This window comes from Emericellopsis atlantica (assembly GCF_019669845.1).
Source record: "Emericellopsis atlantica unplaced genomic scaffold F5Z01scaffold_17, whole genome shotgun sequence".
Taxonomy (NCBI): Eukaryota; Fungi; Ascomycota; class Sordariomycetes; order Hypocreales; family Bionectriaceae; genus Emericellopsis; species Emericellopsis atlantica.
This window is the reverse complement of record NW_025764719.1, coordinates 164,478-190,471: the sequence shown is the minus strand read 5'-3', so window position 1 is coordinate 190,471 and position 25,994 is coordinate 164,478. Positions and strand designations below refer to the sequence as shown.

General features: G+C 54.7%; 12 protein-coding genes across 12 annotated transcripts; 6 read left to right on the top strand and 6 right to left on the bottom strand.

Annotated features, from left to right (window-relative positions):
* Positions 1-245: 245 nt before the first annotated feature.
* Positions 246-923, top strand: F5Z01DRAFT_688672 (uncharacterized protein; the record flags this gene model as incomplete). Its single annotated transcript, XM_046266055.1, has 2 exons — positions 246-394; positions 438-923. 2 exons carry the CDS (start codon positions 246-248, stop codon positions 895-897), a joined length of 609 nt encoding a protein of 202 aa, XP_046117151.1. The 3' UTR covers positions 898-923.
* Positions 924-2,381: 1,458 nt separating this feature from the next.
* Positions 2,382-2,780, bottom strand: F5Z01DRAFT_658185 (uncharacterized protein). The gene has a single exon (XM_046263687.1). It carries the CDS (start codon positions 2,688-2,690, stop codon positions 2,448-2,450), a length of 243 nt encoding a protein of 80 aa, XP_046117150.1. The 5' UTR covers positions 2,691-2,780; the 3' UTR covers positions 2,382-2,447.
* F5Z01DRAFT_751206 (putative ATP-dependent RNA helicase DBP7) lies at positions 2,736-5,226 on the bottom strand (the record flags this gene model as incomplete). The annotated part of the gene is made up of 1 exon (XM_046267038.1): positions 2,736-5,226. Exon 1 carries the CDS (start codon positions 5,106-5,108, stop codon positions 2,736-2,738), a length of 2,373 nt encoding a protein of 790 aa, XP_046117149.1. The 5' UTR covers positions 5,109-5,226.
* A 2,771-nt stretch (positions 5,227-7,997) lies between these two features.
* Positions 7,998-12,128, top strand: F5Z01DRAFT_157300 (uncharacterized protein). The gene is made up of 2 exons (XM_046257774.1): positions 7,998-8,115; positions 8,181-12,128. Exon 2 carries the CDS (start codon positions 8,208-8,210, stop codon positions 11,661-11,663), a length of 3,456 nt encoding a protein of 1,151 aa, XP_046117148.1. The 5' UTR covers positions 7,998-8,115; positions 8,181-8,207; the 3' UTR covers positions 11,664-12,128.
* Positions 11,903-13,897, top strand: F5Z01DRAFT_157087 (phosphomevalonate kinase). Its single transcript, XM_046257773.1, has 2 exons — positions 11,903-12,647; positions 12,718-13,897. Exons 1-2 carry the CDS (start codon positions 12,376-12,378, stop codon positions 13,787-13,789), a joined length of 1,344 nt encoding a protein of 447 aa, XP_046117147.1. The 5' UTR covers positions 11,903-12,375; the 3' UTR covers positions 13,790-13,897.
* A 509-nt stretch (positions 13,898-14,406) lies between these two features.
* F5Z01DRAFT_157397 (uncharacterized protein) lies at positions 14,407-15,459 on the bottom strand. The gene has a single exon (XM_046257775.1). The coding sequence runs from the start codon at positions 15,333-15,335 to the stop codon at positions 14,520-14,522; it is 816 nt and encodes a 271-aa protein (XP_046117146.1). The 5' UTR covers positions 15,336-15,459; the 3' UTR covers positions 14,407-14,519.
* F5Z01DRAFT_156923 (betaine aldehyde dehydrogenase 2) lies at positions 15,328-17,210 on the bottom strand. The gene is made up of 3 exons (XM_046257771.1): positions 16,568-17,210; positions 15,632-16,516; positions 15,328-15,569 (listed from the first exon to the last, which is right to left on the bottom strand). Exons 1-3 carry the CDS (start codon positions 16,970-16,972, stop codon positions 15,456-15,458), a joined length of 1,404 nt encoding a protein of 467 aa, XP_046117145.1. The 5' UTR covers positions 16,973-17,210; the 3' UTR covers positions 15,328-15,455.
* Positions 17,211-17,256: 46 nt separating this feature from the next.
* On the top strand, positions 17,257-18,439 carry F5Z01DRAFT_658173 (Pre-rRNA-processing protein ESF2). Its single transcript, XM_046263686.1, has one exon. It carries the CDS (start codon positions 17,449-17,451, stop codon positions 18,394-18,396), a length of 948 nt encoding a protein of 315 aa, XP_046117144.1. The 5' UTR covers positions 17,257-17,448; the 3' UTR covers positions 18,397-18,439.
* Positions 18,440-18,575: 136 nt separating this feature from the next.
* F5Z01DRAFT_658172 (NMD3 family-domain-containing protein) lies at positions 18,576-20,271 on the top strand. Its single transcript, XM_046263685.1, has 2 exons — positions 18,576-18,710; positions 18,763-20,271. Exons 1-2 carry the CDS (start codon positions 18,643-18,645, stop codon positions 20,231-20,233), a joined length of 1,539 nt encoding a protein of 512 aa, XP_046117143.1. The 5' UTR covers positions 18,576-18,642; the 3' UTR covers positions 20,234-20,271.
* On the bottom strand, positions 20,272-21,454 carry F5Z01DRAFT_658168 (uncharacterized protein). Its single transcript, XM_046263684.1, has 3 exons — positions 21,203-21,454; positions 21,078-21,135; positions 20,272-21,018 (listed from the first exon to the last, which is right to left on the bottom strand). Exons 1-3 carry the CDS (start codon positions 21,336-21,338, stop codon positions 20,316-20,318), a joined length of 897 nt encoding a protein of 298 aa, XP_046117142.1. The 5' UTR covers positions 21,339-21,454; the 3' UTR covers positions 20,272-20,315.
* On the bottom strand, positions 21,455-22,786 carry F5Z01DRAFT_658166 (Golgi apparatus membrane protein TVP15). Its single transcript, XM_046263683.1, has 5 exons — positions 22,555-22,786; positions 22,422-22,493; positions 22,278-22,336; positions 22,153-22,221; positions 21,455-22,105 (listed from the first exon to the last, which is right to left on the bottom strand). The coding sequence occupies exons 1-5, from the start codon at positions 22,572-22,574 to the stop codon at positions 21,930-21,932; spliced, it is 396 nt and encodes a 131-aa protein (XP_046117141.1). The 5' UTR covers positions 22,575-22,786; the 3' UTR covers positions 21,455-21,929.
* On the top strand, positions 22,787-25,991 carry F5Z01DRAFT_658161 (P-loop containing nucleoside triphosphate hydrolase protein). The gene is made up of 3 exons (XM_046263682.1): positions 22,787-23,216; positions 23,266-23,326; positions 23,379-25,991. Exons 1-3 carry the CDS (start codon positions 23,034-23,036, stop codon positions 25,595-25,597), a joined length of 2,463 nt encoding a protein of 820 aa, XP_046117140.1. The 5' UTR covers positions 22,787-23,033; the 3' UTR covers positions 25,598-25,991.
* The last annotated feature ends 3 nt before the right edge of the window (positions 25,992-25,994 follow it).

Sequence of the window (25,994 nt, the reverse complement as noted above, 5' to 3'; positions counted from 1 at the left end):
ATCAGTCGGTGAATCAGCCAAGAGGCAACCGAAGAGAAAGGCGAGCCATTCATGTCCACATTTTGCTTCTAGCATCACTAGTCTCGGCTAGATGGTGTCCAGCACACTCTGCTCTCCGGACGCCTACGAAAGTGGTAGCTACTTTCGATTGGCCCTGTTCTGTCACAGGTATAAATATGGGCCCGATCCCCCATAGCCATGATGGTAGAGAGCACTGCATGAAATCAGCAAGACTATCCTTCAGTATGACGAACAGAAAATCCCGCCGTCGTGAACAACACCGTCCAGACGATCACCAACATGGTGGCTATGAAGACCCATACCAAGAGGATCGCGTCAACAACTATTCGAGGCCTCAGCAATATGCGTCCGATGACTCCAACGGTGCCAATGCGTACGTTCACGCTTGCCCTCACTTGATGGACGTCCACTGACAGCACAAGTCCGGACTCACCACGTGAGGTGCCACAGGAATGGTTTCGTGATCCCCGTCGCTTCTCTCCTACCCCCCGACAAAGCTCACGAGAACGTACACGAGACGCTCTCGACGGTATGTCCCGTGGCAATGAAATGTGTGATGAAGAATTTGACGACGATCCCCAACACTACGGAATGGGCCAAAGCAATCAACATCGTGGAGGAAGACACCGAAGCACAGACGACGGAGGAAAGGATGGGCATGGCGAACGCACTCGACGTCGAGTCCACAATAAAGACCGCGAGGAAGAACACCGTCAGAGCGACAGACGGCAGCGCCGCCGCGACCAGGATGAAGAGTCACTCTCGCAAAGGGCACATAGAGAGAGGAGCGCCCGGGGCCACTCTGAGAAGCATCGTCGAGAGAAGTCTGATGAAGAGAAGAGGCGGAGGCGGGAGCGCAAGGACCGTAAAGATTGATCTCCTTCACCCGCACTCACTCACTTCCAGCCTCTTTCATTTGTCTCTGAATTTCTTTCCGTTTCGTCCGTTTTGCTGAGGTAGATTACAGTGACGCTTCAACGTCATGTGTGGATATGTGCCTGTATCAGGGGTGTCGATGAATTGTTTGAAGAGGGGGAGCGATACGTACTCACATAGACACCTGGCAAAGACTTTCATCTCAGGATAGCACGAGATGGTTGAATGCAATTCTGAAAAGTATTTCATGTTATGAAAAGACACTCTTCTTCATTGCCCAGAGAGAGACGCACCTGGTGTCGTCGTGTTGCTCGCCCAGACATGCTGAGTTCAGGCAGATATTGTGGTCAGCCTACGACTCAACGTCCGCGACAATGACGACAGAAGTCGCATAAGCTCCCCTCTTGAACTCACAGAAATGTCTAGAGCCGCTACAGCTCAAGGGCCTTCTTGTTGCGTCAGCGAGTTCTGCGGGCAAGGGTCTGTCGTCGTCATGGGGTGTGGTCGTCTCAACGTTGTGATTCGACGTGTCCCCTCACTTTTCGTCAGTCCTATGCTCCTCCAAAAGATCTCCATGAGATTTCGGGCCCGTCCAACGAACAGGAAGCAGACCTTAGCACAAACAAGGCCCAAAGATCCTGTTGAGCCCATGTGCATGGAAGCAGCAACATCCCCCAGATAGGATGTGGTCAGAGGTATACCTCAGACAAGACCACCTATCGACCTAGAAACATAGGACCTTTTGACGGTCCTCACAGAAGCCTCGGTACAATCATTGTCCCTTCTCAGATCCTCTCTATGTCTGTGGCTGCTTGGACCCTGTATGGCCGCCGCACGTCCAAGCAGCTCCACGCGCATAAAGAGCCAGAACACTTCATCGTGCTTTTTTTTTCCATGGTCTATTAGACCGTGAATCGTATTTCTATGAACTAAGAGCATTGCCACTATTCCATGGCTGTTCCCCAGGCACCGGCAGCTGGGCGTAGTCTAGTGGGCTGCGCACTTTGGAAGCTACCGTGTCACTTTTGATCAGGATTGGAAACCTGAATTCTGCCATTTCTAACCTACTCAAAAATTCAAGTAGATCTTTTGCCTCCGCAGCAAACCTGGTCCCCTGTCAGGTTGGTCTGCCGTGTGCATCTATTGGCTCCAAAGTGGCCTCCATGGATATCCCGCCTTCAGCCCCCCCAACTAGAAAACAGGTTATCCCATACATCCTCGCAGCGTAATAAGCACATACTTTGTAAATCAGCTGTCTATCCTGCCTATCTGAAACGTCATTCCTTCGATGATCTGCAAGATCGATTTCCAGGGACCGCAAATCCACCCCCTGACGTCATTCCAATACAAGGCCAGGTCGCATATAAGTCATCCTTCCATCCCGGCGGACGTTGTCTTTCGCTCCTTGTCATCAACTTCACAAGCCAAACAAACAATACACGAAATCCCGATCTCGAAGCCTATACCACACCGCAATCATGAACAACAACAACAACAACAACAACAAAGGCGCAGGTGAGCAGCTCGGCGGAGCTCTCAATGGCATCACCTCAACTCTCGGCAACACCGTCGGCGCCGTAGGCCGCACAGCTGGCAACGTGACGGGCGCAGCTTCGCGCGGTGTTGGCGACACAGTCACCGCTGCGACGGGCAGCTATGGCAAGCCCGTCGGCGATGCCGTCGGCAACGTGGGCACCGGTCTCGAGGGTGGACTGGGCGACGTGTCCAAGGGCGTGGAGGACGCTGGCAACTGGAAGAAGCAGTAGGCGCCGCAACGACAGATCAAACTTCATGCTGTACGACTTATGAAACGTTAATATTCAAGGGCTGGATGTCATCTATCCAATGTTAAACTCGCTTGCACCCGCGCTCATGAGCATCTTGCTCTTCTTCTTGAAAAGATCATGTGAAGCCTTCTCATCCATGCCCGTATTCTCGTCAAAGTCGCCCTTGGAGGCGCCCCCTTTGCTGTTGTTCCCACCCTTGGTATCTTTGCCGCCCTTGTGGTTCCTCTTTGCCTTCTTGTCGAGGCCGGCGCCGATACCACTGGGTGGCTCTCGTAAGCCAAAGCTCTTGGCCGTGTGACCCAGGTGTAGTTCGGTAATGTCGAAGAATTGTCGTTCCTCCTTTGTGTGAGTGGCGTACGCGCGTATGTGCGACTTGAAACCGTTGCGGGCAAGATCCAGCTGCTTGGGATCGTTGAGGATGCGCTGTTCGAGGTGCAGCTGCAGCTTATCAGGGGGCTTGTGATCGGTGGCCACACCTGGCGGTGCTGCTGCCGTCTGGACAGGATAATTGATCTTGGCCAGGTTTCCCTTTTCCAAAATCGTCTCGAACGGTTGGTTTGTGATTGCTCCTGACGTCTTGAGGAGGTCAATGTAGCCCTCCTCCGTACCGGGCTGGAGGAAGATAACAGCATCACCAGGTCGGCCTGCACGGGCTGTACGTCCGACACGGTGAATGTGGTCTGCGAAGCTGAAGGCTGGGTCATACTCGATGACCAGATCGACGGAAGGGATATCCAGACCACGAGAAGACACATCAGTGGTGATCAGGACCGATGGCTCCTTGCAGGCGGAGAATGACTTGATTGTCGCTGTTCGTGTTGACTGGGTCAAGGAGCCGTGCATGCGGTGCAGGATGACTTGGGGGCTTGCGGGCGTGGTGACATATGACGCCTTGGCCACCGTCTTGCTCAGAAGCTCCTGGTCTCGCTTGACAGACTCGGGGAGGTCTGGCTTCGCTGGGTCCTGAATTTTCTCCGCCTCCTCTGCCTCTTCATCATCCGAGTCCTCCAGCTGCTTCGGTTTCGTGAGGGGCTTGACTTCAGCGGGTTTCGTTTTCGAGGTGTCGTCCTTGTTTGTCTTCTGGGGGATTTTGAGCAACTCATAGTGGAAATCAACCGAGTCGGCACAGGCCATAAAAATAATGGCCTTCATGGTGCGGCCACGACGAGAAAACACCGATCGTAGGTACGATATCAACGTGACGAGTCGCAACTTGGCGGGTACGATGATATGGCTTTGGTGTAGTTGTGCTGGAGCCTTGTGCATGCCGTGATTGTCAATCTGCTCGTCGTCCTTCTCTGCAGCCAGGAACGTTGCGTCCGCCAAACTCATCTCGCCCAGTTTCTGGACATTCATTTTCATCGTGGCCGAACAAAGAACTGTCACTCTTCGCTCTGGAAGGGCCTCCAACGATGCACCGTTGGGAGTCTCCTTCTCCACCTGCACTCGCTTCAATGCGTTGATCGCGGTCTTGAGGTCATCTTCGAACCCCAGATCCATCAAGCGATCGCCCTCGTCCAGAATCAGCCATCTCACCGTGCTGAGTGTCAGCGCCTTCGTGTTGTCGATGTGATCAGCAAGACGTCCCGGTGTCGCTACGAGAAAGTTCACGCCCTTGCGTATCCTCGCCTTTTCGGCCTTCTTGGACTCTCCACCCGTGATCGCGGTGGACACGAGCCATGGAAACGGTCGGATGAGGGTCTCGAGAACAGTGTGTGTCTGTCTCGCCAGCTCGCGCGTCGGTGCAACGATGATGGCAAACACTCCCGAGTCGCGATGGATCTGCTTTCCATCTCCCTGCTTGCTGAGTTGAAGCACACGGTGCAGAATCGGGAGTAGGTACGCAAATGTCTTTCCAGAGCCAGTCTGCGCTTGCACAAAGGCGTCCCCGCTGTCCTCGAGAAGGTGTGGAATGACTTTGCTTTGAATGGCGGTCGGTCGTTGAAGGTCCATCTTGGACAGCTCATCCACCAGCCGGGAGGCCAATGACAGCGTGCCGAAGCTGGCCACATCCGATAGAGGTGCATTCGTCGCTTCCGGTGCCTTCCATTCCTCCTGCTCCTCCTCAAAAACAGTCTTTTGTGCGGGGTTGTGCGAGAACAGGCTGGAGATGACCTGGCGATCACCTCTGCCAGCATGGCCCCCTCCGCCCTGCTTTTGCTCCTCCCCGGGGCGTGCGCCGCCCGGCCTTGCTCCGAAAGATCTTGACTTGAAAGGTCGCGAGGAACCAGCGTCGTCGTCTACTCGCTGCCTCTTTGGCGCTCGCTCGGGGATCTCGACATCGTCGGTCGGTCGTTGCCCTCCGCCTCGTGCCGACTTCTCTGCCCGTTTCCTGTCGCGCCAACGGCCTCCAGTGAACTTAACTTGGCGCTTGAGTGGCTCAGCGCCAAGCTGGAAGTTGAGGACCATGCCATCGTCAGCCATTGTGAGGAATTGCGTGTCGATGTAGCTGGTGGTGGTGGTGTGGCTGCGGTGAATCCTCGTCCTGCGACGATGAAGAAGAAAAAAAGTTGGCGGTATATCTTATCGCGTTATCGATAAGACTTTTACCTACCCTATGCACTGTCTCATCCAAGACATTGCCTTCGCTGTCAATGTACTCGTATAAGTAATATCATTGTATTTTTTATTTGTTTGGTCGCTAATCCATATATTCAATAATTGCTTTGCATCACTGTGAGTCGGATCACATTGGGCTAGTCAAGGGTGAGCGTGGTGGGTTGAATCTCCGTCGTATTACCCCATTACTTGAGAGTGGTTGACTGTCATCCGGCAAGTCCTCGACCACGATAATTTACTCCAGAACAAATTTCTATCATCAGTGCTTGTGATGATCATCCCCTCATCAGCAATAGCTCATGATTTCATAACCTGCTAATTAACTAGATAACTAAGTAGGTGACTGCAATAATTCATGTTCCTCACGGCCCACCCACAGGCCCAGCAATGCATCACGATCTACCCACTGTGCCTGTCAACGTGTCGTCTTCGGAGCCTAAGAGTAGACTTTGCGACTATAGATCATTAGTGCGTGCCAGCGTAAGGAGCTAGAACATGTATCCACAATGGTCGTCGAGCAGGATGCATCAGTACTTGCATGAGTGCATCAACGACAGAGTGGCACGCCAACGCCCGACAATGTTATCAATCTTGATCAGACACGAACTCACAACTGTCGAAACGTCACGCTGCGCAAATCCCAAAGGTCGTCATCGCCCAGAGAAAAGCGGTCCGGAGCATTCTCGTGTACACGATCACCTGCCCTCGCAACGCCGAGATGTTCGGAGCTGACCTCCATGCCCGGAGTGACTGTAGACACCGAGATCACGAATACTAGTCCGGGGCGGAGTTAACAAAAGTCAATTGCCAGAGCCCTCCCGCCCTATCCGGAAGTATGCAACATGTGGACGCAACCCACATCAGCCTGAGTATGGTCCCTTTGGCGGGACATTTTCGTAGAGCGTCAGCATGTGACACGCAAAGATGCAGCTAGGTCGGGGGCCCCCATTTTGCCCAAGCGTGGAATGCCGCATGCATGGATGTCCGGGCAGAGCAGGATGCATCGATTGACAGATCGAGGATGTCACCTTGCATTCTGGGGATATTGAGCAGCCCTGGTACTCCGTATCCGTTGTCGCGTGCTGATCGATGAAATACTGGTAAGATGCGGCGGCAGCGACTGGAGGCTAATTACCGGCACAAGCGTAACATCTTTTAAGCACGGCTTCCCGAAAGATTCGCGTCGTGGAGTAAACTAACATTATAAATGACGCGGAAAACTCAACTTACCACACGAGCAGAATAAATGCAACAGTACACGTAGCAGTCTGAGCAAAATGTCGGATCACCTCCCCAGGGACAAGTGCGACCCCGCTGCTGCATTGTTAATGAAACGCGCTGCTATGAATATCCTCAAGATGAAAACTCTGCGCCATGAAATTAGTAAATTACCAGACCTTGAGATCCAATGCCATTGTGGTGACGAGATTGACTTGGACCATCAGAATAGGAGGGCCCTGGGGAGCGATCCGACAGGCTGGTGGACATGGGGCTCATGGGATTCCGAGTTTCCCCTAGACCCCACACCAGCTTCCACTCCATCTCGAGGTCCGGCTTCCAATTCCAGCTCCAGTCTTCCAAGGGATTCCAGGGGCTGACTGCTGACAGACCCGGCCGGTTTTTCCCTGGGAGACACCTACTTACGCCCCCTGGATCTGCATACTCCCGTCCGCCCGCCCGCCCGTAGGAGAGGATCGCAGAGGACCGGAAATGTCAGCAAGTTCAACACAGGATTGTGGTTGTGCGTCGTCATGCAGTATGCGTCGCATAACTGCGATGCAGCCACTTCTCCCTGCTGCATGTGTGCCTATTGGTTCGTCTACGGATAAGTGAATGGTTGGAAGGAAAGGTGCTGGTCGATGTTGCTTGCTTCTGTTTGGCGCAAGGGGGCCTTTATATTCGAGCTGGATCGCGAGGGGAGAGCTTGTGTTGGCGTGGTGGCGATGAAGGTGAGGTGATGACGAGCACACTAGAGCGAGTCCATCAAATATTACAAGTACACCACCCAGGGGTCCGTGGGGTTATAAGCCGTTGAGGCGAAAAGATGTTCAGGGCAGTATTAATTATTACAGGCTACTCCGTAAAGGTGAAAACCCCAGCGCCTTGGGACGACTGGACTTTGTACTGACTGGACTGGAGGGAATAGGGGGGACATGGGCCGGACCTGTGTAGCGTGTTTTGGGTCCCCCAGTTGGTGGAAGGCACTACTCGCGGGCCCAAGCCGGACCAGCCAGCAGGCATCATAACGGACATGGACTTGAGTCATTACGTTAAAATGACTGGAGTGCAGGGCACCGAACTCGAAATACAAGTAAGGCCAACTGGCACCTCGAATTCGAAACGCTGCATGCCGACATTGCAATGGGTAATAGCGACAGCCAGAGAGCGAAAATAGCGGGTTTCCTAACGCGCAGTAACTGCGTAATTCCGTGTTGTAAGTTTGTAGGGCGCGGGAGAGGCAGGCAATGCCCAAGTGTCAAAAGCATGGTTCCAACGGACCCATGCCAGCTGTGCCCACCCGCACCCATCCATCCCAGGCAGTGGTGTCCCGTAGCGTAACTCCACTGCAGACAGACAGCTGGTGGTGATGCTTGCTTCGACTCAGCCATCAGGCGAAGAAATAGCCAACTGCCCCCCGATTCGAGTCACACCTCCCATCCCGTCTAGTCCCCCTTCTAATCCATCATCCATCCGACACCAAACACAAAAATCCTCGCCACCACGTTTTGAGGTCACCGCATACTAATAATTGGACTTCCATTCTCTCATTCCGCTTTTTTCTCACCACGCCCATCATTTTAATCCTGGAACTGCGCGTTCGTTTGACTGCAGTCAAATGAACCTGCAATCGACAGCAGTCCTTCCTCTTCCCGTAAGTACCGGCTCGGCTCGCAAGTCTCGTCACGACCTTTGTTGTCTGTTGCTAACCGTCAACAGCCCTCTTTCACCCCGACTGAACTCTAAATGCCGGCATACTCGTCGCTGTACTCGAATTTTATCCGTTCAGGATCATCATTCGCAAAGTCCGCTACTGCACACGGCTACGCCCAGTCTGTTGTCGCGGCGACACATCCGCATCTCCTCAACTCACAGAATCGACCCGCCTTCACTCGGCGGCATACGAACCGCCTCGGTCGCCCGTCGCTCCAGCTACACTCTGCTTTCCACACCGAGAAGAACGCGCCTTCGCTCATCTTCAGCGACCACCGCCACGTTCAGAACCATGGAGGTCTAGACGGCTACTTTGAGAATCTACAACAGATTCAGGAGGCTACCGGAGAAGAAGTCGACAAGGAATGGACGCAATATGAGTTTCCCAAGCGCATCGAGTGGAAGCCCAGCTCCGACTCTGTCGCGCTCACTGGTGAGCAGGCAGTCGCAGCGGCTGCGGAGGCTGAGAATGCCGCCACACTCGCGCTCGAGCTGGAGCCCCGGCCGATGACCCCGGAAGAGCAAGCCGCTCTCGCTCACATTGATGCCGCCCTGCAGCGCGAGATCGAGTTCCGCGAACAGCTCGAAGCCGCCGAAAATGAGCCCCTGCCTCGATCCCGCACTGCGACGCCCGGGTCGATTGCCCGCTCCGCCACGCCTGTCGACCCTCAATCACAGTCTTACGCTGATCATCTGTCGAAGCTCGCCAACGCTGGTCGATATGCCGAAATTCCTGCAGTATTTGAGGCGATGTTGGAGATGGAAGTGCGGCCCATCGCGACAGCTTACAACGCTTTGCTGAAGGCCGCCATCCACCTTCCCACCAAGAAGCTGGATGTCACCTCGAAGCCGCTCGACGTCTATGCTGACATGCTGAGAAGGCGAGTTACACCAGATGCGCAGACGTATGACATCCTAGTGGGTTTCTTGGCATCCCGGTCGCTGGATGTCTCCCAGTTGACGGCGACCCTGGAGGCAAAGCGTCACCGTTTTGGCGGCATGGAAGAGCCTGGCAAGTTCATGCTGGCTTCTCACGAGCTAGAACACGCCTTCTTGTCTGAAGACAATCGCCTCGACTTTGCCATGAAGCTGTTTGACAGCTCTGTCGCCACGGATGCCGACATGTACTCGTCCATCACTTACAAGAACATCATCAACGCTTGCGCTTCCGCTGGTCGCGTTGCCGACATGATCCGCTTGTTCGAGCACATGGAGAGCACGCACACAGCGCCACACGCAGAAGTCTTCCCATCCATGATCAACGCCTTTGCTCAGTCTGGCGACCTGGTCAATGCCGTCGAGTGCTACAACGAGTATCGCGCCTTGGCCATCTCAAGCGATGCGGGTACCGATGCTCTTCTGGAGCGCCTGGATGCTGAGGTGTATGCTGCTGTCATCCATGCATACGTCGTGTCGGATAAGATTGAGGGAGCTATGAAGTTCTTCCAAAAGCTGGTTCAAGAATATGGCGTCCGGGCCGTGGACATCAAGAACGTCTTGGTCAGCCAGGGATTCGTCAAGGGCTTCATTGCCCGCGGCATCTTTGACGAGGCGATTTACTGGACCCAGTCGATCGAGGCGACTTCCCGCACAAAGGCTCTGGCCGAGATTGTCGCCATCACGGCTGATAAAGGCGATCACGCCGTCGCTACTGAGGCATACGCCTGCATTCCATCGGGAGCTGATCGTGTTGCACCGTCAACCGCGATGCTTGCCATGAGCATTCGCAGTGGCGATGTTGCATCCGCTTCCAAGTACTGGAATGTCCTTTGCCAAGCACCGGCGGACGCTTCTCTCATCGACCCAACCGCCATGTACGCCGTCGCTATGATCGGGTCTGGCCAGGTTGTGGAGGGTCTGAGTGAGGCGGAGAAGATGTTTGGCAAGCTTCGCGCTGCTGACGCCCAACTTGCTGAGCCCCTTGACGAGGCAATCAAGTTCATCGGCCAATATATGGCGGTGCGGGGCATCGTCGATCCTCGCGAGGTACCTTCGCCTGTGTCAAGCCTTCAACAACAATCCCTGGCCAGCAGCTCCCCTTTCATGTCTTCGGAGACAACCGCCAGCTATGAGGACACTTTTGATCCTTATGCTCACAGCACCGACTTCAAGGGGTCATCCCTCATTGCCGACGATCTCGAGGGAAGCCACGGCCGCAAGGGTCCTCGCATGTCCGATGCTCTGCATCGCTTCAAGAACATGCGTCGTGCGGGAAGGCACCCAAGATACATCACCTACGCCAAGCTGATCACTGCTGCCGCTCGAGACGGCAAGATGGAGCTGTGCCAAGACATTCTTGCGATGGCTAGATCTGACGTACCTTTGATGCCCCAGTATGCCGTTGTTCGGTATGGCTGGTCGTCGATCCTTGACGCCATGGTCGGTGCTTGCTTGAACCTTGGCAACCGAGGTCGTGCTGAGCAGTACCACCAAGAGCTCCTCGACATGGGTGCTGCGCCCTCGGCCAACACCTTTGGACTGTATATCACAACGCTCAAGGAGTCGACCAAGACTTTTGATGAGGCTTCCGAGGCTGTGCGCATCTTTCACCGTGCCAAAGCCGAGGGTGTCGAAGCCAGCTCCTTCCTCTACAACGCTCTGATTGGCAAGTTGGGCAAGGCTCGCCGCATCGATGATTGTCTCTTCTACTTTGCAGAGATGAGAGCATTGGGCATCAAGCCCACCTCGGTCACTTACGGCACTGTTGTCAACGCGCTGTGTCGTGTGAGCGATGAAAAGTTTGCTGAAGAGCTCTTTGACGAGATGGAGGCCATGCCGAACTACAAGGCTCGCCCCGCGCCATATAACAGCATGATGCAGTTTTTCCTGACCACCAAACGCGACAAGAGCAAGGTGCTGTCGTACTTTGACCGCATGCAAGCTCGCGGGATTGCACCAACATCGCACACCTACAAGCTTCTGGTGGACACGTATGCGACACTAGAGCCTGTTGACATGGAAGCTGCCGAAGAGGTTCTGGCCAAGATTCGCGCTGCTGGCCAGCGTCCTGAGCCAGTACACTTTGCGTCTCTCATCCACGCTCGAGGTTGTGTTCTCCATGACATGCCCGGTGCCCGCAAGATGTTCGACTCCATCATCAGCGAGAAGCTCGTGCCCATGAACGCTAGCTTGTACCAAGCTCTTTTTGAGGCCATGGTCGCCAATCACAACGTGGCTGATACCGAGTCGGTTCTCGAGCACATGCGTAGCCAGCGCATCCAGATTACACCCTACATCGCCAACACGTTGATTCATGGATGGGCTGCCGCGAAGAACATTGCGAAGGCCCAGTCTATTTACGACGCTGTCGGCCGTGAGAAGCGTGAGCCTAGCACCTACGAGGCCATGACCAGGGCGTACCTTGCTGTGGACCAGCGTGACCAGGCCAAGGCCGTCGTCGGGGAGATGCTCACGCGAGGCTACCCGAGCGCTGTGGTGAACAAAGTACTGGAACTGTTGGGTGGTGGCCACGAGGCTCCCCCGTCATAGATGGTGCCACTTCGACTCATTCGAACAAGTGGGGAGAGGGGGAGATGCGATGATTTTCTTTGTTCTGTTTGATACCCTGGGTTTACCTTCGCGACTAGAAGATTTTGGCGCTAGTCTGCACAATTTGCTTGCTATTTGGAATCATGTCTGCGAAAGTTGCAGATACTTGGCGTTTTCGGGAAAGGGTCGCATTATAAAAAAAAGGGGCGGTTTGCCATGCGGTGGCCGGACTGGTGTTAAAAGGGGTTGACGGCCACGATTGTCTATAGACACATCTCCACTCGGACAGGCACAGGAAAGCAATTGGGACGGAAACACGAGTCTATAATCGCAGCATGAAAGGGATTTACGGGAAGGACGGTCGGTTGTCTGTTATTAGAGCGTTGCTTCTTTCAGAATCCTGCTGCTTGTACTATACAGCTGAGGGGAATTGAGCTGGTTCTGTCTCATTTGAAACCATGTCCATGGTGCCTGGTGTCTGGTGTCGTGATGCAGTTCACTCAAGTAGCAATTCAGCCAGTACTTCATGATGACTTGAAATCTCCGAGTTGTAGAAAACACACCGAAGATAAGTCACAGTGTGTATTCTGCCATCCGGAATAGGCACTGTACGAGCCCCGCCGTCCATCGTGGGAAGCTTCATCGAGCCCCACGGTGCTCACCGTGCTCAATCACCTCTTCGTTTCGCTACTCTGCTCACCGTGTCTTGAACATGTCCGCGCAGAAGAATCCTACGGTGGCCGTCTCGGCTCCCGGTAAAGTCCTCCTCGCTGGCGGTTACCTTGTGCTGGATCGCCAACACACGGGCCTGGTTTTTGGCCTTAGTGCGCGCATCAACGTCATTGCTGGGGAGATACACACCAGTGAGGGGGTGCAACTGAACGAGATTGTCGTGGACAGCCCTCAATTCGAGGGAGCACAGTGGCGATATGGCTACCATCGAGCACCTGAGGGGGGAGGCATCCAGGTGGTGCAATTGCAAGTGTGCGTTATTCCATGACCGTGTAGCAACTATTCAAGACAAGAGAGAAGAGGCAAGCTGACACAACCGCAGCGGCGAGAAGTTGAGCAAGAACCCCTTTGTGGAAACAACACTCAGTTACGTGTTAAGCTACGTCGACCACCTGTCCGCAACGCGGGTGACGTCGTCTTCGTCGTCTTGGCTCAGACCAGCCAGGCTCATCATCCTGGCCGACAACGACTACTACTCCACGCCTGGCGACAAGCACACTGGGCCCAGCGCGCGCTTTGCCAACTTTGGCGTACCTCTGGCCTCTGCGAACAAGACTGGCCTGGGCTCCTCGGCCGCGCTGGTCACAGCCCTGACGGCGAGCTTGCTGACGCACTACCTGCCCAGGGAGATATACGACGTGTCCAGCGAGGGCGGCAAGAAGATCCTGCACAACCTCGCCCAAGCAGCCCACTGCGCGGCTCAGGGCAAAGTCGGGTCCGGATTCGACGTCGCCGCCGCCGTCTTCGGCTCGTGTCTGTACAGGCGGTTCTCGCCTTCCGTCCTCGACGCCCTTCCGGAGCCCGGCACGCCCGCCTTTGCGAGCGAGCTCGGCCGCGTGGTGGACGGCACGGCCTGGGACGTGGAGGTGTCGAAAAAGGTGGACATGCCGCAAGGTCTCGCGCTGCGCATGTGCGACGTGGACTGTGGCAGTCAGACGGTGGGCATGGTGAAGAAGGTGCTCGCGTGGCGGGAGCAGGACGCGCAGGTGGCGGGTGATATCTGGGGCGAGCTGCAGGCGTACAATGACGGTCTCGCCTCGGTGCTGAACGAGAACCGGACGGAGGATCTCACCATGTCGTTGGAGATGATCCGCGGGAAGATTCGCGAGATGAGTGGACTGAGCGGTGTGCCCATTGAGCCAGAGAGCCAGACGAAGCTGCTGGACGCCGTGACAGAGTTGGACGGTGTGTTTGGAGGCGTCGTCCCTGGTGCGGGTGGCTTTGATGCGTTAGCATTGCTGATGAGGGATGATGAGGAGACCAAGACACGCGTGATGGGTTGTCTGGCGGAGTGGAGTAAGGAGAAAGACGAAAAGGTCAAGCTCATGGATGTCAAGGGTGAGATGGAAGGTGTGCGTATGGAGAAGCTGGATATTTACGAAGGGTGGCTGTAAGTCGTACTTGTTCACCGGTCAAGAGCAGAACCAGGATAGCGATAACAAAAAGTATTATTGAGTCCAGTGGACCTCCGTCTCTAAATTAACCCATTGCCCCAAACACCGAATACATATTTTTCCCAGACTCATGAGACCACACCCCATAGCGGTGTGCTCGTCAGTATCTATTAATAATTCACAGTTGAAGTTGAGGCGGTGCTCGGGATCCTCGCCATGCCGGGTTTGGCAAGAGACAGCGTTGAAGGGCTCCTCGGGGGCATCATTTCAGCAACCCCAATGCAGCTCGCGGCCGCCTTCTCTCGGAGCATAACCAGTCTGTTTATGACGTTAGCACGCTATGGTCTGGTTCATGTTGTTACCCTGGTGACAGGATCAATGGGTTGCTTACTCGTCGTGGGAGATACCAGGGAGACTGACTGGCTCGCGTTGAAAGTTGAAGGGGGCCGACTGTTGATTGGTATGTTAGTTGATTTGCAACCATGGCAACAGTGCCAGAAGTAGGGAACTCACGATTTCGAGGGTGGGTTTGTGGCTGTCCTTGCTGCCACTGCGGCGGCGGCTGAGGATGGTCTGAACACGCGAGTAGAACATGGTGATGATGTTGTTGTTCTTGTATTGCATCATACGGTAAGAAGAAGTGAGTGAAAGCTGCTTGTATCTTTGATACAATCTTTGCGGACTTGTAGAGTGAAGATGTCGAGAGCTAGTGGACCTTGATAGAGAGAGTTCAGGCCAAGAGCATTCCAATAAGAGAGGTAGAGCGATGGTAGGGTCCAGCTAGGACTTGGCGTAGCAAAGATGAAAGATGGTGAGGTAAAGCGAGAGGGTCTCCGGAGTCGGTGTGCGTCCGCGAGTACGTCGTCGTAGATGCTGTTGTTGATCTTGGATAAAGAGTGGAACGCAAGGACCTTGGATGTTTGGTCGTGTTGCTGGTTGTGATTGTGGTTGTGGTCACAAAGAGAGTGAGTGACTGTGGATGCTTCAATTCCAGAGAGTGCTGAGCAAGAAAAAGATCACAACAAACAAACGAACGACGCGCCCACTTCTTATAAAGATGAAGCGCCCTGGCCATGGGCTTCAATGAACGATTGCAGCATTCCGGTTCTGGCAGAGAGTCCACAGACGGTTGCACGACGCGGGCCACAGACAGGCACCGGCTGAGGCGTGAGGTCGACTTATTGTAGGAATGTGTTTGGAAAGGGTAGGAAAATGGAATGGAATGAATGACAGCATTCCTGCGGTCTATGTCTCTCCTTGCTTCCCAGTCTGCAGTGGCTGCATGCAGTATAAAGTGGTGGCTCGCCTCCCTTGCGTCGTGACGACCTTGTCTCATCTCCTGGCGAGACATGGCGCTGTGCGACCTCGATTGATGAAGAGTCAATTCACGCCGAAGACTATCATTCAGTAGCAGTTTCTCGCAATCCATCTCTATTTTCATCAGTGGGTGCGTGAATTGTCCAATTCGGCGGCGGTGGTGGTGATTGCGGGCGACTCGTTCACGGTGGCGAGCTTGCTTCCCCCATTTCACTCCAAGCTGCTCCATTCACGATTCACGGTAAGATTGAGCCCCGTACAATTTTTAAGATTCAGGGCGAGACCCGATAATTTATTCTTGTTCCGGTTCGGATCCTGGCTGTAACCTGCATGTTGCCGCCTCAGTAGCTTATTTCGGGTAGTCCTTGAGATGGAAGCTCTTGCTCTTGACAAACTGTTCAAACCCGAAACGTCCAAGCGTCTGTCCCTTGCCAGAGTTCTTGTAACCTGTCCAGGCGAGATCCTGTACGTCCATGTTAGCCCTATTGACGATATCGCTGCGTCGCGTCTGTGCTTTATACGTACCGGGCTTGGATAGTCACAGCGGTTGACAAAGACAGTGCCGGCCTCAATGTCCTCGATGAGCTCAGCCGCCTTGGCCGTGTCCTTAGTCCACACGCTGGCCGTGAGACCAAACTCACTGTCGTTCATCAGGCGGACAGCTTCGTCGTCGCTCTTGACCTTCATGACAGGGATCACGGGACCAAATGTCTCCTCCGTCATTACCCTCATGCTGTGGTTCACGTTGGTGAGAAGCGTGGGTTTCACAAAGTTACCCTTTGGGGGCGGGTTGCTGAAGCTCTCATTCTCCGGCGTGGCGTCTTGGGCACCCTGGTCCAAAGCATCCTTGATGTGTGCCTCAATCGCCTCCTTGGATCGCGTAGAGATGACCGGCCCAACGTGGGTGCCCTTGTCAAAGGGGTCACCTAGCTTGTAGCCCTTGAGCACTTTCTGAACAGCCTCCACAAACTGATCGTGGATCTTCTCATCGACGTAGATGCGCTCGAGGGAGCAGCAGCTCTGACCCGAGTTGAAGATGGCACCGTCGACAATCTCCTCAGCCGCCCAATCAACATCTACATCGGCACGAATATAGGCAGGGTCCTTGCCACCCAGCTCCAGGCCAACGGGGACAATCCGATCGGCCGCAGCCTTTTGGACCGCCAGACCACCTGCCACAGACCCAGTGAAACACACGAGGGCGATCTTGGGATCACGCACAATGGCTTCCATGGTTGTTGGCGACCCGCAGTGGAAGTACTGGAGCACGCCCTGCGGGAGGCCCGCCTCGGTGAAGAACTGCGACACCCTCTCTGCGATGGTGGGCGTCTGTGGGGAGGGCTTGATGATAACGGTGTTGCCTGCCAAGAGGGCCGGAATCAGGGAGTTGACGAGGATGAGGTATGGGTACTGCGAGACATGAGGCCACGTTCAAGTGGAGGCGGGGAACACTGTACTCACATTCCAGGCAAACAGCACGAGGACAGGACCCACGGGCACCTTGCGGATGAAACGCTTGAAGCCCTTTTCCGGCTCGCCATCTGTGTCTTGGAGAGCTTCGTCGCTAATCTTGAGGAGGTACTCTGCACGCTTGATAGCCGTCTGGATCTCCTTTCCGCCAAAGGCGATGGGTCGGCCCATCTGTACCGTGAGTTCCTCGGCCAGCTCATCCTCATGCTTGGACAGGATCTTGAGGAACTTTTTGACGATCTCCTGGCGTTCCTTCAGTGTGGTCTTGCGGAACGAGTTGAAGGCCTCAGTTGCCACCTGAGGGAGCGACTCCAAGTCCTGTGCCGAAGCACCATTCCGAGTGAGAATGGGCTCGTTGGTGGTGGGTGAGATGGTCTTGATGACTTCGACAGACATGTTGATCTTGAATGAGGGTATAATTTCAGTGTCAAAGACGTGATAAGGAAAGGTTAGGGATAGTTCCTGTGCTCCGTTCTCGCAATGATACCAGCCAGAGCCCCACGTCACGAGCTATGTCATTTGCCCCGCAACAATGAATAAAGGTTCGCGTCACGTCAAGGAGGGCGCTCTCGTCTTGGAGAAATTTTGAAATGAAGGAGAGTCAGTCCAGACGATTGCATGGTTCTCAAAGCAGATTATAAATCAAAGGACTCGGTTCACACCAGCTACATCTTCCAATACTCGTTCCTATCGACGATCGGACTTCGGAGTGCGACCCCGCGATGAGCACCACTAACCACCGAGCCTCGATAAGCTCTTATCGGGTCTGGCTCTTATCGCGATACCGTCTTTTTTTCTGAAGGTAATCGCATGCGCCTCCCAAGTCTCAATTCCAGTTGAGTACGGAGTAGTGCAGCACCCCAACCGAAGCAATGGCGCCCGAGAAAAGAAACGAATTCCTTGACGCTTCCGACAGCGAGGATGAAATTCAAAACTACGATTCCGACGATGATTTGAAGAAGGGCGGCCGCAACGCCAAGCGTCGGAAAGTCGACTCCGACGACGAGGCTAGCGATGCTGAACCCGCAGTCGACGATGCAAAGGACGAGTCTGAGGACGCGGGCGAGGATGGCGACTTGGCGGCAGACCAGAGTGAAGAACCGGGCACATCAAAACCAAAGAGCAAGGAGGCCTTTGAACTTCCTGACATTACCACCAATGGCACCAAGAGGAATCTCGTTGTCACAGAGGCGGCGGTAAAGAAATCCGGTGTCGTCTACATTTCACGCGTACCACCGTTCATGAAACCCGCCAAACTTCGTTCCTTGCTCGAGCCATATGGCAAGATTAACCGCATCTTCTTATCCCCCGAGGATCCCACGGCACACGCGCGGCGCGTACGCGCTGGCGGCAACAAAAAACGCACATACACAGAAGGCTGGGTCGAATTTCTGAAGAAGAAGGACGCCAAGGCAGTGTGCGATCTATTAAACGCCAACATCATTGGCGGAAAGAAGGGCAGCTACTACCACGACGACATCTGGAACCTGATGTATCTCAAGGGCTTCAAGTGGCATAACCTGACGGAGCAGATCGCGACGGAGAATGCCGAGAGGGCTAGTCGCATGCGAGCGGAGATCAGCAAATCGACCAAGGAGAACAAGGAATTTGTGCGGAACATTGAACAGGCAAAGGTGCTGGATGGGATACAGGCGAAAGCCAAGTCCAAGAAGAGGAAGCCCGAGACTGAGGAGGAGGAAGCACCAAAGCGTGGTGGCAGAGGCAACATGTCCTTCAAGCAAATACCCCTGGCCAAGAAAGGCAAAGAAGGAGAGACGCAGCCGGATAATGTCACGAGGGTGTTGAGCAAGATCTTTTAGTAATCAGATATGAGCCATTCTTCATCATAAGCTTGAATTACCGACAATGTCATTGTGACCAGTGCGGATACCCGTTATGTGCATAGCCCCAGAGGAAAAAACGTCAGGGTCCGATAAGACTTTTCGCGGCTTGATAAGCAGCGGGGCAAATAATTTCTACCTGAAAGCCGCCCGCCTGCCCGCCTTCATTCGAGTCACCATCCCACCAAGATTCAACAGAGTCAATACAGGACCAAACCACCGAAAATGTCGATGGATATTGATGACCAGCCCGTGGCTATCCAGCCTGGCGGTACTGCTGGCAATGGCGCGACGTGAGTATCCTGCTTTCCCGTCGTGGCTGAGCAAAGACTAATCCTTTACCAGGATCCTCTGCTGCAACTGTGGCGCTCCCATCGATGGCACATCTGCGACCGGCGCTCTCTGCTACGACTGCGTAAAACTCACGGTCGACATCTCCCAAGGCGTCCAGCGCGAGGCGACGCTGCATTTCTGCAAAGACTGCGACCGTTGGCTGATGCCCCCGCAAACCTGGATCGTTGCTCTGCCCGAGTCGCGCGAACTTCTCGCTCTCTGTCTCAAAAAACTACGAGGTCTCAATAAAGTACGCATCGTCGACGCGAGTTTCGTCTGGACAGAACCCCACTCGAGAAGGTTACGAGTCAAGATCACCATCCAGGACTCGGTGCAGGACGGTGTTCTGCTGCAGCAAAGCTTTGAGGTGCTCTACCTTTTACACACACAGCAATGTCGCGAGTGCGCAAAGTCGTATACCCCCGCGCACTGGCAGGCCTGTGTACAAGTACGACAAAAGGTCTTGCACAAGAGGACGTTCTTGTTCCTGGAGCAGTTGATCCTGAAGCATGGCGCCCACAAAGACACGCTGAACATCAAAGAGGCCAAGGATGGTATAGATTTCTTCTTCAGTGCGAGAAATCAGGCAGAGAAGTTTATTGACTTCCTCAACTCGGTGGTGCCTGTCAAGGTGAAGTCATCGCAAGAGCTGATCTCGTTGGACACACACACCATGAAGAGGACGTACAAGTTCTCCTTCTCGGCCGAGATCGTGCCGGTCTGCAAGGATGACCTGGTCGCGATCCCCATCAAGTTGGCCAAGCAGTCGGGCAACATCTCGCCCCTGCTCCTGTGCTACAAGATCGGTACCGCAGTGTACCTGATGGACCCTCAGACCCTACAGACAGCCGACATTAGCGGCCCCATCTACTGGCGGGCACCCTTCAGCGCATTGTCAGACACACAAGAACTGATTGAGTTTATTGTGATGGATGTCGAGTACACCGGTCAGCAGAAGGGCAAGTGGAAGCTCGCGGAGGCTACCGTTGCCCGCGCCTCGGACCTCGGGTCCAATGACACGACATACTTCACCAGGACCCATCTCGGTGGCCTTCTACAGCCAGGCGACTCCGCCATGGGATATCTCCTCAACGGAACCAACTACAACAACCCCGAGTACGAAGCCATTGAGCAGTCCAGCACCTACTCTTCCACAATGCCCGACGTAGTGCTCGTCAAGAAACACTTCCCGCGCAAGAAGAAGAGCCGCCGCCGCAACTGGCGCCTCAAGCGCATGGACAAGGATGAGGGTGAGCTGTTGCCCAAGAAGGCTGACCAGGACCGCATGGACCGCGAGTACGAGGCCTTCTTGCGGGACGTCGAGGAGGACGAGGAGCTGCGCGCGGCACTGGCGCTGTACAAGCAGCAGAAGGAGGAAGAGGAGATGAGCATGGCGGATGAATCGGACGACGCCGAGGCGCCGCAGGTGAACATGGAGGAACTGCTAGATGACTTTGATGAGCTGCGCATGGAAGATGCGTAGAAAAGCCGGGTATCATGAATGAAATTGAAGTAAACGCCCCCATGCTGATCGTGACTTTGTGCTTAGTACCTCGCGGCCCGTTTTAGAAGAACCGTGGGATAACATCTGGCGATGGTTCACGCGGTTGTTCCCTCGGCCTCCGTAGCTGCTCACGAGATTTTGCTCTCTGTAATCGCCTCCTTTTGATTCCGAAGGGATCATCATCATCATCGGATGACGATAATTCGACTGCTTTTTCCGTGCGCTTCTTAAGGTTCGGTTCCGATCTGGAACGATGTATCGTCGATGATAGCTTCCCTGCCGAGGCGGCTGGTCGGGTTGGGACCTTTGAGATGGTGGCTGCGGCGGAGATCTCTCGACCAGCCATGCTCTGCTCCCTCCTCGCAGTCTTGCTTTCCTGCCCTCGGATGGGCGTGGGACTGGCAGCCCTCTTGGTTGCGGCGGCCGCCTTGGTCAGCAACCCTCCTCCTACTCTCAACACGCGATCAGCCTTCTTTGGACTGTCCATGAGCCCGCGCAGGCCGCTCGTAGCAGGCACCTCTTCTCCCAAGACATCCTGCTGTTTCTTAGTTCTACTCGTCAGCGCAGATCTCTGCCTCACGAGGCGACTGGCTTCGCCGACGGTGGGACGGGCAATGGCACTGATGGCTGCGGCGTTCTGCGAGGCGGCGAGAGTCTTCTGGCGCTGGTACTCTGCGCGGTGGAGATGCGCGGTGAACTTTTGCGCGGTTTGGTAGAATTCATCTTCGACCATTTGCCAAAGATCATCAGTCGGTGTCATGTATCTAGGGTCGCAGTAAGCATGTCAAAGTTGCGAGGATGTGAAGCTGAGGACAAGACGCACTCTTCCTTCGGAGGCTCGGGAGGCGGGGATGTGGACGGGCTCCTTGTTCTAGCAGGTGCTGAAAATATGAGCTCATCGAATTCATAGAATGATCATGTCCAGCCGCATGGTGCTGTGCTGCTTACATCGTCTTTTGATGCGCTTTGTGGGTTCCGAGGCTGGTGTCGCGATTACAGGCGAGCGAGGAGCCTGTGCTGGGCTCCTTTCCACTTTGACAGGCGTATCGACTTGATCACGGTCCCACGGCAGTTTGCGCGCCATGGTAATGGTGCACACGGCGTCATTGGAGACTCGAATGGTAGAGCGCGATTGTGGGAAAGTTGACTAAGGTGTGATGTTGATGTGCCCCGCCGGGTTGCGATGGAGTGTAACGATCGCCAGGAGGGACATGGTCTACAAGACGCGCGCATTCTAATTAGATGCAAGCACTGGCTCAACGCTCAAGGCCATACAGAATTGAACACAAAAATCTCACATAGCCGAAGGTGTCGCTATGTCGAGCATGTGCGATTCACCACGACCGTCGCTGCGAACTGAAGCCATATAGCATCAAGTCATTTTCTTCAAAACCGCGCCATCTCAAGAGCTTCATTTTCACAAATCACACAGGAAAGACAGCGCGCACGATCCCGGAGAGAGACAGCGAAGGTGATGTGAGGAAACTGTATCGATAATCACACTCCATCTGCCAGCAAAACACCGCGGTCTATAGGGCACCGGTCCCGTCGTATACGTACAACATGTGACAGCCTCCTGCCACTCCATGCATCACAAACCAAACTTTTGCCCGACATGACATTCTCGTCGTTTGATCCATCTTGCGCTTCTCACAGTGATGCCAAGGCACACTGCTTAGACCTGCTCGGCGCCCCAGCCGGCGACGTCGGCTTCGCGCATGTTGGCAGGGGGCTCGATCGAGGGGATGAACTCGAGGGCGACGTAGGCAATACCGACGATGCCGACAATGCCACCAGCAATCTTGCTGATCACCATGTCGCCGAGGATAAGGCAGCCGATGAAGATGTAGACTGCATTCGTTAGTTGCGCCTGGAAGATGAGGGTAAAAAAGACTTACAAACACCACGGCCGACGAAGGAAAAGAGGAATGAAGCATAGCGCGAAACTTGAGGGGGAATCTGGAACTCTGCATATTATTAGCCTCACGTCCCGCGCCTCGAAGCACCTTGAAGGGGGATGTACCAAGCAGAGCAATAGCCAGACCAAAGACAATCAGGTATACGCCGACAACAATAGACGACCTATTCAAACTGTTAGTCGGTATGCGCGAGGCGCACAAGCTTGTGCGATAGCTTCTGACCCTCAGCCACCGGGAGGGACACGTACAGCGAGAATCCAAAGATCGAGGCGATACCACCGAGGGCGGTAATGACACCAATGGCCAAGTTGACAATGCGGCTATCATCGCTCTGTTAGCAAAGTTGCCTCCGGATGCGCCAGCGCAAGAGTGCCATCGTACAAGATATCAGAGAGCTCCATTGTGGCGGTGGTTGGCGATACTGGACACGCGGGCGCAAATTTGAGATGACGGTGCGTGTAATTGGTGATGGACTGCCAATGTACTGGATATAATATATCTCGAGGTTAGGCAGCACTCTTGAAAGAGGACCTGGATGACGACGATCGGGTAAGGATAGAGGGATTCGGGATCTGGGTTTTGTAGCAGCCTAGCTGGACGAAGGAGGCTGAGGTGGATGGTTCGTCACCAGGCGGATCTGCTGGGCGTTGGGAGATGAGCTCCAGCCCCCAGCCACATGTCCTTGGTCAGCCACGTGCGTCATCCTTCAGCCACAGCTGCGTTTCGAGCTTTGGCTACCGCTGTGGCTGGTGCTTTTCAGCGATGAAGCACGATGTTGAGCTTTGAAGCGACGCAGCAATTCATCACAAACGCGCTCAGCGGTGTCGTGCAATGCTAATGAGCCGGGCGTTGAGTTCATAATGATCTTGACGCGGGTCCGTCAGGCCCATGCCGGACGAAGTTGCCTGCAGCAGCTCAACTGCACGAGAAGGCTCTCGGTCTCATGGCAGCAGGGCGGCCGATGGAGATTTTATAGTCAAGCGGCTTCGGGGTCGCAATTGGACAACACGCGCAATATCGGAATTATCGCGCACGTTGACGCGGTATGTTATCTGACGTGGTCAACGAGACTCTGTTCTGATCACCACTCAGGGGAAGACAACCACTACAGAGCGCATGCTCTTCTACAGTGGAGTGACACAACGGGTCGGAGGTATGAACCGACTGAATTCTTTCGTCTGATAGAAATTAGCTAACACTGACAGATGTCGACGCTGGCAACACCGTGACCGACTTCTTGGAGCTGGAGCGCGCCAGAGGAATCACCATCCAATCCGCAGCCATCACGTTCCACTGGCCTTTGCCACAGAATTGTGCAAAAGGCACTCGCCCCAAGACAGTGAACCTCATCGACACGCCAGGCCATCAGGACTTTCGCTTCGAAGTGGACCGATGCTTGCCAATTCTAGACGGAGCGGTTTGTATCATCGACTCTGTCAAAGGCGTGGAGGCACACACCGAGCGAGTCTGGTCTTCAGCGCATGATTTCCGTATCCCGCGCATCGTCTATTGCAACAAACTTGATCGTGAAGGTGCCTCCTTCCGAAAAAGTGTTCTGGAGATTGGCACCCGACTCAAGGGATGGCCTTTGGTCTGCCAGATCCCGTGGTGGGAGAAGGACGAGTTCGTTGGTGTCATTGACATCGTCGACCGCATCGGATATCGATGGAAATCCGAGCGGGAGAAAGTGCGGTACGAGTCGGATGCACTGAAGGAGAAGTTGGCCTCGTCGAACAAGGACCTGATTGCTGAGGTGGAGAATGCCCGGCAGCGGCTCATTGAAGGGCTGGCAGACTTTGACGAGGCCATCATGGAGGAGTTTCTGGCCGAGAACACGGACATATCTTCGCCCATGATCAAGCAGGCGATCAGAAGGGTGATACGGACAGGCGACGGCTCAGTCATACCCGTGTTCGCAGGCTCGAGCTTTCGGCATATCGGCGTTGAGCCTTTGATGGATGCTGTCACAGACTATCTCCCCAGCCCACACGAGCGACCGGACGTGGAAGTTCGGATAGGTGGACAGAAGCAGAAGCTTTTGGCATATCTCGCGGAGAAGGATAAAAAGGGCAACAAGGCCACAGTTGCCTCGGTGGCGTCCGTCTTCAAGGTGTTCAACCATCCCAAGGAGGGTGTCATAAGCTTCGTCCGTGTATATCACGGTTCGATGTCAAGGAACGCCTCCACCTTCAATACACACGTACACGCGACGGAGAGACCAATGGGTATCCTACAAATATCAGCCGAGAAGACCCAGGAGGTCCAGGAGCTCACGGTTGGCCAGATCGGTGCCCTTCGTGGTCTCAAGCAGTCACGCACAGGAGATACTCTCATCACGACGGTGGGCAACAAGCCTACTGCTGATGCCTTCAAACACATGCAGATCCGTCCTCCTGAGATTCCGCCCCCGGTGGCGTTCTTGCAAGTCGACCCGTTCGGGAACTTGGCCGCGCAGGAGCTTCAGGTAGCCTTGGAGAATGCGTCGCGAGAAGACCCGAGTCTACGGTGGAGCCGGAACCCAAAGACGGACCAGTTCACTATCCAGGGTATGGGCAAGCTGCATCTTGACGTGTCCTTGCACAACATGCGGCAAAAATACAGAATTGACGCCGAATTCGGTGCGATTGAAGTCGACTACAAGGAATGCCTCACGGAACCAGCGCCGCCGCTCACAACCGTCTTCGACCGTGCCGTGGCGAGCAAAGCTGGCAAGGTGACATGCAATGTCGCTATCCGCCCCTTGACGCCCGATGAGTTTGAAGCCGAGGCACAGAATGCGTTTGAGCGGGATGGCAATGTCTATGACATACAGATACCCGACGGTGAAAAGTCTTTCGATGTTGAGGAGACGAGGCATCAGCTGCTCAACGGCGCAATAGCCGGCATGGCGAGCGGTCCACGAAGGGCCGCACCGGTACATGGCAATCTTGTCACGGTGGTCCTGGACGACTCGGACGGTGCCATGGCCACCCCAACAGGCGGACACTTTAGCGGAGCCGCAAGAGCAGGCGTACAGGCTGTCCTTCGCGGCGCCCTAGAGAGGCACCAAATCGGCGTCCTAGAGCCCATCATGCTCGTGCACATCCTCTGTCCCGAAGCCGCAGCGGGCACCGTGCAACACGACGTGACAGCCGGCGCAGGCGGTGCCATTCTCGAGGTCAACGACCGCTCTGCCGAATCGACGGGCGACGAGCACATCGATGTCTCCAAGATATACGCACCGCCCGACCCCTATGATTCCGTCACGTCGCTCCGTGGCAAGAAATCCATGGCTCGGGTGACGGAGATTGTCGCCAAGGTGCCCTACAAGGAAATGCTGAACTACGACGACCATCTTCGAAGCAAGACGGCCGGCCGGCATTCCATGACCATGTCCTTTGACTCCTTTGCGCGAGTCGTGGGGCATCGTGAGAAGGGGCTTTGAGTGCTTCTGAATATCATGTACGATATTGTAGGGACGATGTCTAGGGGTGTAATGAAACGAGGCAATTTTTGAATCCAACTATGTTTCCAGAGCAGAATCAAGTGTATAGTAACTGCCCAGTCTGGCATCCTTTGACTATGTGGCCGAGCCTACATCGAGACACCAGGGTCCCAAAGCACTAAACTTAGTTGCCGGTGTGATGGCTCCTGGGGCGTCACGTCTCGTCTGACCTGCGCCAATCTCAGAGACTGCAGCGATGAGAGTAGGCCTAGCTGAGGGAACGCTGGCGAATGCCACGCAGTACGAACCAGGACAATGCATATCGAGCAGTACCTGAACCTCAAGTATGGCAACTGTAGAGCACACAATTTCAGGGCAAGCTAGAAGACACAAAATG

Excerpts from the sequence above, each read along its gene's own strand:
- F5Z01DRAFT_658185 (XM_046263687.1), bottom strand. The coding sequence starts at position 2,690 with ATGAAGTTTGATCTGTCGTTGCGGCGCCTACTGCTTCTTCCAGTTGCC.
- F5Z01DRAFT_157300 (XM_046257774.1), top strand. The coding sequence starts at position 8,208 with ATGCCGGCATACTCGTCGCTGTACTCGAATTTTATCCGTTCAGGATCA.
- F5Z01DRAFT_157087 (XM_046257773.1), top strand. The coding sequence starts at position 12,376 with ATGTCCGCGCAGAAGAATCCTACGGTGGCCGTCTCGGCTCCCGGTAAA. Across the intron at positions 12,648-12,717 it reads CAGGTGGTGCAATTGCAAGT|CGGCGAGAAGTTGAGCAAGA; the intron begins GTGCGTTATTCC and ends ACACAACCGCAG.
- F5Z01DRAFT_157397 (XM_046257775.1), bottom strand. The coding sequence starts at position 15,335 with ATGGAGCAGCTTGGAGTGAAATGGGGGAAGCAAGCTCGCCACCGTGAA.
- F5Z01DRAFT_156923 (XM_046257771.1), bottom strand. The coding sequence starts at position 16,972 with ATGTCTGTCGAAGTCATCAAGACCATCTCACCCACCACCAACGAGCCC. Across the intron at positions 16,517-16,567 it reads TCGTGCTGTTTGCCTGGAAT|TACCCATACCTCATCCTCGT; the intron begins GTGAGTACAGTG and ends CATGTCTCGCAG. Across the intron at positions 15,570-15,631 it reads GCTGTGACTATCCAAGCCCG|GATCTCGCCTGGACAGGTTA; the intron begins GTACGTATAAAG and ends ATGGACGTACAG.
- F5Z01DRAFT_658173 (XM_046263686.1), top strand. The coding sequence starts at position 17,449 with ATGGCGCCCGAGAAAAGAAACGAATTCCTTGACGCTTCCGACAGCGAG.
- F5Z01DRAFT_658172 (XM_046263685.1), top strand. The coding sequence starts at position 18,643 with ATGTCGATGGATATTGATGACCAGCCCGTGGCTATCCAGCCTGGCGGT. Across the intron at positions 18,711-18,762 it reads ACTGCTGGCAATGGCGCGAC|GATCCTCTGCTGCAACTGTG; the intron begins GTGAGTATCCTG and ends ATCCTTTACCAG.
- F5Z01DRAFT_658168 (XM_046263684.1), bottom strand. The coding sequence starts at position 21,338 with ATGGCGCGCAAACTGCCGTGGGACCGTGATCAAGTCGATACGCCTGTC. Across the intron at positions 21,136-21,202 it reads AAAGCGCATCAAAAGACGAT|CACCTGCTAGAACAAGGAGC; the intron begins GTAAGCAGCACA and ends TCATATTTTCAG. Across the intron at positions 21,019-21,077 it reads CCCGAGCCTCCGAAGGAAGA|ATACATGACACCGACTGATG; the intron begins GTGCGTCTTGTC and ends CTGCGACCCTAG.
- F5Z01DRAFT_658166 (XM_046263683.1), bottom strand. The coding sequence starts at position 22,574 with ATGGAGCTCTCTGATATCTT. Across the intron at positions 22,337-22,421 it reads TCGATCTTTGGATTCTCGCT|GTCGTCTATTGTTGTCGGCG; the intron begins GTACGTGTCCCT and ends CAGTTTGAATAG. Across the intron at positions 22,222-22,277 it reads TCTGGCTATTGCTCTGCTTG|AGTTCCAGATTCCCCCTCAA; the intron begins GTACATCCCCCT and ends AATAATATGCAG.
- F5Z01DRAFT_658161 (XM_046263682.1), top strand. The coding sequence starts at position 23,034 with ATGATCTTGACGCGGGTCCGTCAGGCCCATGCCGGACGAAGTTGCCTG. Across the intron at positions 23,217-23,265 it reads TTATCGCGCACGTTGACGCG|GGGAAGACAACCACTACAGA; the intron begins GTATGTTATCTG and ends ATCACCACTCAG. Across the intron at positions 23,327-23,378 it reads AGTGACACAACGGGTCGGAG|ATGTCGACGCTGGCAACACC; the intron begins GTATGAACCGAC and ends TAACACTGACAG.